General features: G+C 43.8%; 1 protein-coding gene across 4 annotated transcripts in view; it reads left to right on the top strand.

Annotated features, from left to right (window-relative positions):
- LOC129857522 (platelet endothelial aggregation receptor 1-like) overlaps window positions 1-14,612 on the top strand; it is a 41,297-nt gene extending 26,685 nt beyond the window's left edge. For 3 of the 4 annotated variants that reach the window (XM_055925847.1, XM_055925848.1, XM_055925846.1), the window contains 22 exons: window positions 304-414; window positions 672-773; window positions 875-975; window positions 1,261-1,353; window positions 4,498-4,744; window positions 6,151-6,256; window positions 6,420-6,556; window positions 6,793-7,005; window positions 7,468-7,642; window positions 7,829-7,949; window positions 8,416-8,579; window positions 8,934-9,036; window positions 9,184-9,330; window positions 9,474-9,605; window positions 9,754-9,882; window positions 10,028-10,153; window positions 10,415-10,624; window positions 10,813-10,919; window positions 11,048-11,171; window positions 11,334-11,396; window positions 13,106-13,309; window positions 13,807-14,612. In XM_055925847.1, coding sequence (XP_055781822.1) covers window positions 308-414; window positions 672-773; window positions 875-975; window positions 1,261-1,353; window positions 4,498-4,744; window positions 6,151-6,256; window positions 6,420-6,556; window positions 6,793-7,005; window positions 7,468-7,642; window positions 7,829-7,949; window positions 8,416-8,579; window positions 8,934-9,036; window positions 9,184-9,330; window positions 9,474-9,605; window positions 9,754-9,882; window positions 10,028-10,153; window positions 10,415-10,624; window positions 10,813-10,919; window positions 11,048-11,171; window positions 11,334-11,396; window positions 13,106-13,309; window positions 13,807-13,949 — 3,054 coding nt within the window. In that variant the 5' untranslated portion in view covers window positions 304-307 and the 3' untranslated portion in view covers window positions 13,950-14,612. The remainder of the gene's footprint in view (window positions 1-303; window positions 415-671; window positions 774-874; window positions 976-1,260; window positions 1,354-4,497; window positions 4,745-6,150; window positions 6,257-6,419; window positions 6,557-6,792; window positions 7,006-7,467; window positions 7,643-7,828; window positions 7,950-8,415; window positions 8,580-8,933; window positions 9,037-9,183; window positions 9,331-9,473; window positions 9,606-9,753; window positions 9,883-10,027; window positions 10,154-10,414; window positions 10,625-10,812; window positions 10,920-11,047; window positions 11,172-11,333; window positions 11,397-13,105; window positions 13,310-13,806) is intronic. The other variant, XM_055925849.1, reaches the window with a different exon arrangement.
- The last annotated feature ends 73 nt before the right edge of the window (window positions 14,613-14,685 follow it).

Below are 14,685 nucleotides of genomic sequence, written 5' to 3'. Positions count from 1 at the left end.
ATTGTGAAGTGTTTGATATCTTTGTAATTCAGATGGCGGGCTAAAAGCAGTGCCAAACAAAAAACGGACAAGTATCAGTTTATCAAAGCCAGTATGATTTGATTTGCTGTTTAATGAGAAAATAAAAAATATAGATATTTGATTATCCCCTTTCCTGCTAATAACCTGATCCTTAAAACTAACCCTTTCCTCAAATGTTGATCCTCATGCTTTCGATCTGTAGCCTGTTGTCACTGCTATTGCCCCCATAGATAGGCATTATAAATATCCTCCATAACCCATTTCCTCCCTTTCTCTCCTCAGGACCATGCAGTCACTGCAGACCTGTACCGTCCTGCTGGTTCTGAGCATTCTGATTGGCCTGTCCTGGTCTTTGAACCCCAGGGACCCCAACGTGTGTAGCCTATGGGAGAGGTAAGTCAGAGTAGCTCATCTCATTTCATTGTACCAGAATAGAAGGGAGCACATTTTTTGTTTACACTGTTTAGTGTGTGAGAAAGAAATAGAAGTAGCAGCAGGTTTCATTGTAGCTAACTTGTTGTTCATTGTTGCACTTATCATTGAATATGTAGCACAAAATATGAACTTCAGGTTGTCTCAACTCCAGACCATGATGGGTCCGTTCTGTCAAAGTATTATTATGTCTGAGTACATTTTGTCCTTTCATGCAGCTTCACAACCTCAGTGAAGGAGTCGTACGCCCACCCTTATGACCAGGTGACAGAGGAACCTTGCTCTGAGCCACGCACCTCCTACAGATGCACCCGTCACAGGTAACACAGTCTGCCAACTCACTTCATGTTTACTTCCTGGTTGTGTCCATGAGGTCAGAGGGTAACAGGAAGTATTCTCTATTTGACTTTGTGTTGGCCAGGATCACCTATAAGACAGCATACAGACAGGCGGTGAAGATGGACTACCGCCGGAGGTACCAGTGTTGCCCTGGCTACTACGAGAGCAGAGACAAATGTGTCCGTAAGTTTAACGCCATGGCTTTTCTTTCTTAGCATATCAAAACAAACTTAGAAGATTCACTTGGTTTCATCAGTAGCATTTCAATTGATTACATTTCTACATATTTTGCCATCGATTTCTAGAATTCATCCAATTTTGTGCTTGGTTGCTGAGTTGGTTACATTCTGCAGAGTTGACATGCATGGCTTACATAATCTATATTTCTTTATACTGTTCTTTATACTCACTCTCCACCAACCTTCTAGTCTACTTAAGAGTGTGTTTGTGTGTGCTTTTCATCACTAGCCCGCTGTACTAAGGAGTGTGTCCATGGGAGATGTGTTGCTCCAGACCGCTGCCAGTGTGAGGGAGGCTGGCGTGGCGACGACTGCTCCAGTGGTGCGTTACATCAACACACACACGCACACACACACACACACACACACACACACACACACACACACACACACACACACACACACACACACACACACACACACACACACACACACACACACACACACACACACACACACACACACTGCAGGAAATGACATATGACCATTACTCAAAAACTGATCCTCACACACAACACTCAATCACACATAGGGCATTCCAATGGAAACAGCAAGGGACCAAATAAACAGTGATGCGTCATTGAAGTAAGTCACAGCCCAGAAAACAGTTTATTAGACCAGGAGGACACTATGTTCCACTCAATCAATCAAGTTTATTTTATATAGCCCTTCGTACATCAGCTAATATCTCGAAGTGCTGTACAGAAACCCAGCCTAAAACCCCAAACAGCTAGTAATGCAGATGTAGAAGCACGGTGGCTAGGAAAAACTCCCTAGAAAGGCTTCCTTTCACCTGCCATTTTATGCTACATCAAGTATATAACATCCCCAAAGCTTATACTGCATGCTTAGACCCAGGGCCCGGGATGTAAATCAATATTTTCCTTATTCTGTAAGTATACACTTTTGGAATCCTATGCTAAAAAATGTATAGTTTGCATATTCATTAAAAAAGCTTTATCACAGCACAGGATTAATGTTTTACATTTTATTAACCCAGAAACTTCTAGTTAATCAATGCCAGTGTTCTTCTGAACTCAACCAGGTCACAAGTACAGTGCTGAATGGAGGGCTTAACTTAAGCTGGTGGTGTATGATGCCTTCAGAGGGGCTGATGGGAAGGGGAAATGGAAAATGTTACCCCTCTCCCACTTTGTCTCTCTCTCCTTCTCTCTCTGGGCAAACGAGTGCTGGCCTCGGCACCATACTGCTGAGTCCTATAATAAAGCCCACTGGCAAAATGAGAGCTGACACTTCCTGGAATAGATTCTTGTGTGTTGAGCTAGCTGTGGGAAATGAGAGAGAAAGGCTAAGGTTTAGCACTGGGAGCTGAGGGAAAAACGGAGGAAGAGGGAGAGAGAGATACCAAGAGAGAGGGGGAGAAGGGGGGGGGCAGAGGCAGCCAGAGAGAGCGCGAGAGAGAGAAGTGGACAAAGAGAAGGGGAGAGGAAGAAAGAGAGAGAAATAAATAAATAAATGTAGTTTAATAAGATATTGTTTTGGGAAGAGCGATTGTGATGGAATAATTCCTATTTGGTGAGGTTAGGGGGTTTGGATACAGAAAAGAAGACTGGTTGAGTTTTGATACTTAAGAATAGAGTGATATACTCTAGAAGGGTGTTGTGAGAAAGAAGGGTATGGGGAAAAGAAGGACTGGACGTGGTTCAGTTAGATATGTGGGAGATAATGCTGTGGTTGGATGCAGACGTGACCTCCACCACCACTTGGACAATACACTTCGGGAAAGAAGATAAGTGTCCCACCTTATCTTAATGCATTCCATTTACAGTACAATGGAGACTTGCCATTTTTAAAGAGCGCATAAATCGAAAAAATGTCACTTTTGAACCCTGATCAGATGTAAACAAACATATCGACAATTTCTGTGAGAACAGGTCTGGGTTCTGTTATAAGTTGGGTAAGTGCAGAGGCTTGGGCACATCCAGCTGGTCCTAGCACAGCTCTTCAAAGCCTAGGTGTCCAATCCATCATGTTTCACTCACCCACACTCATGGCTGACCTTGTCAGGCCTGGACTATGATAGCAGATAGTAGAAGGCCTAGTACCCTGCAGGTCCTAAATCTCCATTGGCGTCCTGGAGAACGCCTGTGTAAACATTATTGCTGCTCCAGCTGAGCTTCCCATAACTCAATGTGACACACACTCTAACTGCAGCCTCTCAGCGTCTCTCGCATGCCCACACAGGGAATGAGTAAACGTTTGATTCATTTAAACAAAGAAAAGAGAAAAACGTCTTGTTCTGCGTTAGAGTAATAAACATTTCTCTGCTATGTGGTAGTTTACGCTCCAAACTCTAGTTTGGCCATACTGTCCCCTCCATTTCATTGTCAAAGAAGTTCTGCTTGAAACTGTGACAGTACATACTGTATGTGACTGAAGGAAAGAGAGGTGGGTGGAAGATCTCATGATTAACTACATAGAAAAGATACCGTTCCTGTAGAAAATGTGTGTGCTTGCTTCAGCTGTCTCAAAGTATTTTTCTCATAGTAGAACAAGTAGTAGTAGTTTCTACTGCAGTAGTAGTGGTGAATGAAGCAAGCACACTAGAATCCATTTAGAACCCTATGATTTGTTTGTGATCATTCCCCAATAACCTCAGTGAGACAAGTATCAATCTATCATTGAATGGTTGTCATCATGATAGTTAGTGAGATCATCACTTGTGTGCAAAGCATCAGTTACATCACCTGTATTGGATATGTTTTTTCCTTTGAATAGGGTTTGTGCCCCGGTCAGTCTGCATTATTGATGAGACATTGGAGGAGTCAGTGTGTGTCCATGTGGGATCCTGGTTCTCGTGGAATCAGGAATGATCCCCCCTGACGCTCCTTAACTCTGATTGAAATCCAAACCCTGTGCGAATCACCGGTTGGCGATAACAGCCGGAGCCATCCCGAAAGGCCGCGGTCAAATTCTCAATTTTAACCTCATCCATCTTGTTGGCTCCATGCAAATCGCCCTTTCAATCATGAATCACAAGTCTGTAACATAAGATTCTGGAGCTATTAGGGCTAAAGTTGGACATAGACTATGTCTCTGTTTGTTGGAAATTCATGACTATACATGGATAGATACATTGTCCCTGGGGGAGTGATCTTTACCATTGTCTTCTACTCAGGTTCCTGTGCTGTTGTTGTTGGGTTGAAACATGACAGTCCCAGTGGTCCAAATGGAATTTAATTGGGATTTGTTTTTGTTAATGTGCATTGCAATGACATCACATATAGCATACAGTGTAACACCATACAACTACATCAGGTTAAGTTAATATAAAGAAAACCTTTTCAGAGATATCAGATGGAAAACGTTGTACACTGGCCCACTAGTCCACTGGTTTATGCATACATTTAAATTATTACATATATTTTGTTGTATGGGGTTTCTTTTTTTATGTGTCTGTCATTGTGTCTGTCATCTGTGTCATGTGTCTGTGTGCATCTTCCAGCCTGCGATGACAAACACTGGGGTCCAGGTTGTGGTCAGCTGTGTAAGTGTGAGAACGGTGGCCTGTGCAATCCTGTGACCGGTACCTGCCAGTGTCCTCCAGGCTACATTGGACGCCGCTGCGAGGACCCCTGCCCACCAGGCACCTTTGGCAAGGGCTGTCTTCAGAAGTGCCGGTGTGGAACTGGGGGTTCCTGCGGTAAAGTGACCGGAGAGTGCCTGTGTCGAGACAATTTCACTGGGACATTGTGAGTTGTAGAACTAACGTTCTCTCAAATAGGCCTACAACAGTATGTATTGATATAAAATAAATAGAATTTTAAGGTTGGAAAGACAAAATGCAGAGGCAGTAGACTAATTGTTATACCATATCCCATGGCCTTATTTCATCCTACTAATGCAGGAAAAGAGCCCCTCTTGAAACACTAGGTTAGAGCATGAGTCATTAGTTACAACCTGTGTTTTAGATGCCCCTGAGGATGAGTAGAGAACCACTAGGAATTAGTGGAAACTATTTATATGAGGCAGCTGCCAATGTCAGAAAACAGCACAGCATTCTAATAGTCCAACCACAAAAAAGTGTTGATCCATGACCCAGGAAACAAAACTGCAAAATGTCAGCAACTAGGTAGATAATCTTGTGAATATGAACACTGTGTGGTTAAAAACTTGTAAAAGGTGCATATTAATTTGTTATTTTTAATCAAAGTTACGTCTTTAGCATCAAAATCATAGCGCATCTTGGATAATATCCCTAGCAACGTTATGACGTTGCTATGTTTCACCTTGGTTACTTTCGTTGCACACTGGTGCACAGAACTATTTGTGCGTTTGGTGTTCTTCTATGAATAAACTCAAGCAACACGTTACCGGTCCTTCACTGATCCAGATGAACCCGTATAAGATGTTTTGTCAGCTGTATTTAGCTTACAAGGGCCATCAATGCTTTTGCCTTCTAGCCAAACTAAAGACAGCACATTTGCCAGCTAACACAGCTCTCAAAACATTCAAGGTCCCGAAAGCTACATAATGCGCTTTTCTGAAATCTGATAAAAAATCTATTTAGCACCTTTCAACAGCTTCTTATCTCCTATTATTCCGGGATTTCTCCGGTCCGGTACACAAGTTGCTTTCTGCAAGCATGGACAACGGAAAGTGTGTAACAAATGTAACCAAGGTGTAACATGCCAACCTCATTGCTAGAGGAAATGACCCAAAATGCTATGATTTTGAAATTGTATCTTTGATTTATAATATTTAAGCAACGTGCAACTTTTACAAGTTTTGAACCACACAGTCCTCATATTCATAAAATGATCTACGTAATGACGTTGAAACTTTGCAGTTTTGTTTCCTGGGTCACGGAATGCCTTTTCTGAAGCCTTTTTTGGTGGCAGTCCCTTTGACTATAAGCACTAGTAGAAGTGTTTGGCAATGTACCGCTATTTGAGTATTTGTTGCTTGAGTATTTGTTGCAAGTGCAGTCATTTTATTTGTCCTTCAACAACGTTCTCTGTATGTTTATACACTGAATCGCAAAGAGATTCTACTAAATGGAAAAAGATAGGAACACGTTAACTTGTACCCTACATTTCCATCTCTACACAATCTGAGTTGAGCTGCCACTCATAATTCTTTCCTCCATGTTCCTCAGCTGTGAGAAGGCATGTCCAAGGAGTCGATGCCTGCTGCGATGCCCGTGCCAGAATGGGGGCATCTGCCAGGGGAAGGGGATCTGTGCATGCCCCCCTGGGTGGACGGTACGTTTCCTGATCCCTACATTGACAAACAGCATCAGTGGGTCAACATGGAAATCTTTGTCTTTTGAGGTTATCAATCAGATCACTCTTTTAATGTCATCATACCATGTACACTCGCTCTCTTTTTCTCCTCTCTTTTTCTCTCTTTCTCTCTCTTCCTCAGGGTGAGGTGTGTACAGAGCGCTGTGCAGAGGGCAGGTTTGGTCCTAACTGTGTCCACGAGTGTGTGTGTCACAACCGGGGCCACTGCGACCCTGAGACAGGCCATTGCCAGTGTGCTGAAGGCTTCACTGGGAACAGGTGTGTGTGTTTTTCTAACTCGCTGCAGTAGAGACAGTTACATGTGCCGTATACTCAACCTGCGCCCATGGTTGGGTAGAAGTTGTTTATATCATACAGTTCATGTGTCTTTCATGCAGGATATCAAATAGGATACAAATAGAATAGTTTCTGATTCAGTTCAAGCCAGAGATATGTTATTCCACTTTGGTTTCGGAGCTTGTCCTGATTTGTATGTATGTGTTGTATCTCCACAGGTGCAGTGAGGAGTGTCAGGTGGGTAGTTACGGGCGGGACTGTAAGGGTGTGTGCGACTGTGCCAACGGGTCTCGCTGCTATAACATAGACGGAGGCTGTCTGTGTGAGCCTGGCTTCAGTGGACCTCAGTGCAGAGAGAGGATGTGTAGACACGGCACCTACGGCCTTCAATGTGAACGCACCTGCCTCTGCCACGACACACACACACTCAGGTATGGATCAAGAAAGGGTACACACACACACACACACACACACACACACACAGGTATGGATCAAGAAAGGGTACACACACACACACACACACACACACACACACACACACACACACACACACACACACACAGGTATGGATCAAGAAAGGGTACACACACACACACACACACACACACACACACACACACACACACACACACACACTCAGGTATGGATCAAGAAAGGGTACACACACACACTGCCACACATGACAATTCACACACACACACACACACACACACACACACACACACACACACACACACACACACACACACACACACACACACACACACACACACACACACACACACACATAATAGTTTTTACATGATTTTGTTGTTTATAATTCTTAGATTTGTTAAATTCTGTGTTAATTGTGCTCACCCATGTGACCATGTTTTCCTCTGTCCATTGGCTAGCTGTCACCCACTGAAAGGCGAGTGCACGTGCCAGCCAGGCTGGGCGGGGCTTTACTGCAACGAGACCTGCGCCCGTGGTTACTACAGCCATGGTTGCCTGGAGCCCTGCCTGTGTGTCAACGGAGGGGTGTGTGACAGTGTGAGCGGGCGCTGCCACTGTGCCCCTGGGTACACGGTGAGCGATTAGGACAGGCAACACTGAATGGGGCACAGGATGGCACTGACAATAACTAAAGTAACATTTATTTGGGTTATTTTCTTGAGATAATAAACATGCATGCAGAAATGTATATTCATATTGCATATATTCTGCTTTTCTGTTGTTGTGAGCTGTTACAACCTGCTTATGTCTGTTGCGTAGGGTGTTCACTGTGAGAGTCCCTGTAAGAGTGGTACCTATGGGAAGAACTGTTCTCTGGAGTGCTCCTGCTCCAACTCAGTGTACTGCTCTCCCATTGATGGGACCTGCTTCTGCAAAGAGGGTGAGTCACTGATAAGAGACAGTCTGACTGAGAGAGAATAGTCATAACATCTCTACTCTGATGGGACAAACAAACACACAGACATACTCAACGGTGTGAGTATGTCTGTGGCTACCTTATTGTATGAACCAGTCAGTTAGGGCGCGATTCCATCTGTGTCGCTGAAGCGTTACAGATTGGGCGATCTAAATTTAAACAGGATTTCCTTTTGAGCCGACATATGCAGCGTTTACCGTGAATGCAGTCACCGCTAACGTGGGAACATTGCCTTTAAAGTTCAATCACGCTGTAACGCTGAATTATCGCGATACCGTTGGAATCTAGCCATAGGTATCAGAAGCAGACCTGTGTTTTGTTCCAAAGCGGCTGCTCCTCTTTACAGAAAGACGCTGAGACAAACATACAGGCTGACGGACACAGACATGTATGATTCCTTTACAAAATGCCCCTCTCTGTCTCTCTCCAGGCTGGCGAGGGCGGTACTGCTCCATACACTGTTCTAAGGGCACCTGGGGCCCGGGTTGCAACGCCACATGCCAGTGCGCCAATGGGGCATTGTGTAACTCAGCAGACGGATCCTGCACTTGCTCTCCAGGCTGGCAGGGGCCCCTGTGCAACCAACCATGCTCCGTAAGTGCCAGTATAATACTGTAGCTATAACGTTTGTTAAAAGGTAACATAATCTTAACATAACATAGGCCTGATGTGATTTTTTTTCATTGCATAGATTAGTAATGTTACTCATACTATAATCACTGTCTTTATCTCTTTACTGTAGCTCATTCTGTGCATCCATAAGCCTATATTCTGGACTACCCCTTATCTTCAGTCCTCCTTTTCCTCAATGAGGATAATCTGCCAACTATGATGTATTTACAGTGTATCTTGCCAAAGTACAGTTTGCTTGACTCTGACTGTGCTGGCCAAATGGTTCAGGGATTCCCTTGACGATGCTTTCGTGGTTGGCATGTGTTTGCTGTACAGATGGGCACGTTCGGGCCAGGCTGCCTGAAGAGGTGTGACTGCCTAAACGCAGACGGCTGCCAGGGTACCAGCGGGCAGTGCCAGTGTCTGCCAGGGTGGACTGGTAAGCACCGACGCCCCCGTTGAGTTTGTGTCAGCTTGGGATAGATCTGGAAATTAGTCAGTCCAATGTGATCTACAGGTTTTAACTCTCTCTGTGTCTCTCTGTCTCTCTCTCTCTGTCTGTCTTGTGTCTGCTTTTCTCTCCTAGGTGCCCGCTGTGCCCAGACATGCCCAGAGGGTACATGGGGACGTCACTGTAACCAGAGCTGCTTCTGTCAGAACAGCGCCACCTGTCTGCCACACAGCGGTGCCTGCGTTTGTCTCCCCGGTTACTGGGGACCCACCTGTCAACATAGTGAGTACAGAAAATGCTTGATATTGATGCCTGTATAAATAAGTACAAAATGTCACTATCACCATCAATCTCATTCGTATGCTAAATTATGTGTCAAGTTTCTAAATTGTTATGAATCACCATAATCTCTCTTTTTCTCTCAGTGTGCAGTGCAGGTGTGTATGGGGACCAGTGCAGTATAACATGCCCGTCCTGTGCCCACTCCTCCTCCTGCCACCATGTCACAGGCCAGTGTGTGTGTACCCCCGGGTACACTGGAGCCCTTTGTGAACAAGGTCAGCACTAAACCATCTCACCTATAGTCAAACTAGCATATATATAGAAGACCCGCAGCATCTTGGCATACTTTAGTGCTTTACATGTTCATTTTTTTAATGTGTGTATTATATTTAACCTTGACGTGTGTTTTGGTGTAATTCCTAGCCTGTCCAGTGGGTCTCTATGGTAAGCAATGTACTGGAGTGTGTAGATGTGCCCACAACTCATCGTGCAACCATCAGGATGGGTCCTGCCTCTGCCCCCCAGGATGGACAGGCCCTGACTGTACTCTACGTAAGTCTGGCTCAATTGATTTTTTACTGTATCACAACATATGCCAAACTTGACCTTTGCTGATTAAAATCAATTACTTCTTTTTTTAAAGAGTTCAAATTCACGAGTCATACTTTCACGAGTGAATCTCTGCCTGTGTCTCTAGAATGCCACCATGGGATGTTTGGCCTTAACTGTGCCCAAGTCTGCTCCTGCCCACCCAACTTCTACTGCGACCCACAGACAGGGGAGTGTGTGTGTGAATCAGGACCAGGGACCGACTGCAAAAAAGGTATGGTCTCCCCTTTACCCAATGAACAGTTACTAACCATACATCAGTTTACAAGCTAGTAATGACATACTGTTGCCCATAGCTACCAGACTATAATAGTTGTCTATTGAGTTGTCTATTGAATCTGCTACAATCCAGTTAAATAAGATGGTAATGAAACTTTGGTTATTATCTACCTAAGGCTATTCAGCATTAAGCATTGTTACAGTGATGACTGGAGGGCCTGTGACGGTGATGCCCCTTGTTCTCTGTGCTCCACAGAACGCTTTGTGAGTATAATGGTGCCCGTGTCCCCGGGGGAGAGGGACTCGTGGGGGGCCATCGCAGGCATCGTGCTGCTGGTTATGCTGGTGGTGCTGCTGCTGGCCCTGCTACTGCTCTACCGCCGCCGGCAGAAAGACAAGCAAGCCAACACACCAACAGTCTCCTTCTCCACCTCACGCACCGTCAACTCCGAATACGCAATACCAGGTACTGTATTGATACAGCTTTGGTTTAAAAGATTACGTTAAAAAACAAATGTTTGCGAATAGTTTGACCACATAATGTGTCCATACTATAGCGCTGGCTAGGTTACAGTTTCGGTTAGGATTCATACACAGTAAGGTATTTTATATACAGTGCTTGTTATTGATGTCATGTCCCTTCTTGCTCCTCAGATGTTCCTCACAGCTACCACCACTACTACAACCCCAGCTATCACACATTGACTGGGAGCAGACCCCCTCTACCACACGTCCCCAACAACCAGGACCGCGCCATCAAGGCAAGTGTCATTACCATCACCTCCATCTCGAGTCAACTCTGTTACACCCGTGTCCTTTATACAGGATATGCTCGTTTGAGAGGAGCTGTATGATTTCTGATTGGTTAATATTGGTGTCTTTCAAACAGAACACCAATAACCAGCTCTTCTGTGACGTGAAGAACATAGAGAGGGAGAGAGGCCTGTTCGGGGTGGAGAGCAATGCCACTTTGCCTGCAGACTGGAAACACCATGAGGCTCGCAAAGAACCAGGTCTGTCTTTTTTACTGCTTGTCTCAAACTGCCCGTTCTTCGCCAACTTTCATCCTCCATTTCATCACCTGGTGTTGATTTAATACCAAGACAGGATATTTGTCTTTTATGAGTTTGCTATAAATAAAATAGATTATGCAAAATGTTTTTTAATGTTTACAGGAGCTTTCAGCATTGACCGCAGTTATAGCTACAGTGCCAGCCTTGGGAAATATTACAACAAAGGTAGTTTTCCATGCTTCCTCTATCCCTTTTCTCTTTCATTTCCAGCAACTCCAAGTTAAAACCTGTTTGGGCTGCAAGCCCGACGTCGGTACACTTATGACAACATCCAGCTCAAGTGCAGGGCGCGAAATTCAAAAGATATTTTTTTTTAAATATTTAACTTTCACACATTAACAAGTCCAAGACACCAGATGAAAGGTGCACATCTTGTGAATCAAGCCAACATGTCCGATTTTTAAAATGTTTTACAGGGAAGACACAATATGTAAATCTATTAGCTAACCACGTTAGCAAAAGACACCACTTTTCTTACTCCATCAGTTTTTTACTCCATCAGTAGCTATCGCAAATTTGGCCAAATAAAGATAAAAATAGCCACTAACCAAGAAACAACCTCATCAGATGACAGTCTGATAACATATTTATTGTATAGCATATGTTCTTTTCAAAACATTTGCATATTTCATGTATAAATCATAGTTTACATTTCAGCTACAATCCGAAATTGCACCGAAAGCAGCCATAATATTTACAGACACCAACGTCAAATACCTAATTAATCATCATAAAACATTTTTGAAAAATACATAGTGTACAGCAATTGAAAGACAGGCATCTTGTGATTCTAGACAATATTTCCGATTTATTAAATGTTTTACAGCGCAAACAAAATGTAGCGTGATATTAGCATAGCCACAATAGCCAGAAACACTTGGGCGCCCACGACCAGTCAACATGCACGACAGATATTAGAAATAGCATCATAAAATGTTTCTTACTTTTGGTGATCTTCCGTCAGAATGTTGGATAAGGTGTCCTTTGTCCAGAAGAGTCGTTGTTTTGATCTGGAACGGCAAATATCCCTCTTCATTTAGCATGGACACTTGCCAAGTGCTACATATCTCTCCAACGTAAACAAAGTCAGAGAACGGAACACGGCAAAACTCCCGAAAAAATTTCAATAATCTGATTAAACTATATTGAAAAAACATACGTTACGATGATATGGTGACATGTATCAAATAAAATCTAAGACGGAGATGTTCGTCGTTCATAACGACAGATAAACAGAAGCCATATCCATGTCCTCTTTCGCACGCTCCAGAAACAGGATATGGACGGTCACGTCAAACAAAGACCTTTTATTCCACCTCAGACCAAGATAGACACGAAATTTCTTCTCTCACCGCATCTTGACAACCAGGGGAAGGCGTAGGAAGTGTTTGTAGACTCCTACGTATCACGCCCATGTATAGGCATGCAGTTGAACAGAGCATCGATTTCTGACATTTCACTTCCTGGTCAGGAAAAGTGCTGCAGAAGGAGTTCTGTTTCACTCAGAGAAATAATTCAAACTGTTTTAGAAACTAGAGAGTGTTTTCTATCCAATTGCAATAATAATATGCATATTGTACGAGCAAGAATTGAGTACGACGCCGTTTGAAATTGGCACGATTTAACTGGCTACTCAATACTGCCCCTTGCAGCCATAAGAAGTTTTTAACATGAAATATGCTTGCTTTTCTCTAGAACTACTCTAGGCAACATTTCCATCAATCCATTTTCACACATGCCTTCCTTTTGTGGCATATTTAACATAAAACATGCCTGAACTGTTGACCCATCACCAGATGACAAACTACATGTGACCTGGCTGACCCAGAGCCAGTCAGCTCCTCTGTTAACTTTTACACTCTGCCCCTTGTTAGTGACAGAACTAAAGGACACTGGGGTGGCAGCTAGCAGCAGTTCTCTGAACAGTGAGAACCCCTACGCCACCATTAAAGACCTGCCCGGCCTACCCTTCGGCCCTCCTGAGAGCAGCTACATGGAGATGAGGACGGCTATGCCCCATGAGAGGTCCTACACCGAGATCAGCCCTCCACCATTCAGCACAGCAACATTACGCAGAGGTGGGTTACTATACTGTTGTTCAGGACCCTTCAAATTTATATCAGTAGTATACACGGAATATCTGGCTATGCTAGCATGTTAAACAACAAAACAGACAATTCTCTATCACTATGTAAAATGTTTAGGTTTCACATAGCATACTCAGAAAAAAATGAATAAATGTTAGACTGTGCAAATAGACAAATGAGATGGATGGGTTTCCGTAACACATGGTTGAATGGGCAGTACTGTTTTCATGGAAATGAAAGGAGGTCATGTGAGGAAAGGGAGAGGGGAGGAAACCACAGGAATGGATTGGAGTCTCAGTATGAGGGCTGGAGAAAGGGTTGACCATAGCAATAACCTCATTCCTAGGCCAGGAGAACCATACTGTATATTTTATAGTATGATCCTTAATTTACCATTCACATTATTTGAGTAAACATAAAGACAATCAGATATATAAACTCTAGTAGACAGATGACAATTACACTTATGTTTATTTCAAATTTTTCAGAGCGCCGTTCCCTTGGGCAGGTCCCGGAGCAGGAGCCCCATAATCACTATGACCTACCTGTGAACAGCCACATCCCAGGACACTATGACCTGCCACCTGTCCGACGCCCACCCTCTCCCGTACGCAGGAGACTGGCCCAATGACACCAGCCCTACTCTGAACATCACAACGCAGAAGAACTACTTTAAACTTTACTGCCATTCAAAAACATTGGTAGGAAGTTGTCTTGGGGTTATTCAAGGCTACAAAACAGTCAGTTGCAGCAGTGACAGTCAGGGCAACCTGACAGACAGCAGATTATGCCAATGCTTCTGTCAGTGGGTTTACATAGTAACACTGCCCCCTGGTGGATTAAGGTGGCATTTTATCCACCGTTACACTCTTGTGATCCAGACTCAAGGGCCAAGGCATGTGGGGATAGGCTTTGAGAATGCCAGTATCGCAGTTTGAGGACATACATGCATGCATTCGAGTTTGACCAAACTTGGAATTCCTTCAAATGTTATTTTCATATTGCGGATAAAGGGACTAGGCTTTTGGAGCACATGATTTGGCATACAAGCCTTTTGACCAGAATTACATAAACCGGGACGGAAATTGAAAGGCATTTTTATATCTCCATGATGTCAGTAGTTTAGTATGATGTCCTCTCAAGCCCCTTGTCCCCTCCCCTATAGACAATAGAATGTCAGCTTCCAATTAGGGGAAATCCAGAGCACATTTGTACAGCTAGCACCTCAGAATGTTTTTCAATGTAATCATGCAATATGTTGTATATAATGTACATTAAATGGCTTAACATTGTATGCACATGTTCAGAAGTATTTTGTGCTCAGGTAGCTACTCTAAAATCACACATCAAACCACAGATTACATTTT

The sequence above is a fragment of the Salvelinus fontinalis genome, chromosome 6 (genome assembly GCF_029448725.1).
Source record: "Salvelinus fontinalis isolate EN_2023a chromosome 6, ASM2944872v1, whole genome shotgun sequence".
Taxonomy (NCBI): Eukaryota; Metazoa; Chordata; class Actinopteri; order Salmoniformes; family Salmonidae; genus Salvelinus; species Salvelinus fontinalis.
The sequence above is the reverse complement of the archived record's forward strand: the minus strand, read 5'-3'. Positions and strand labels throughout refer to the sequence as shown.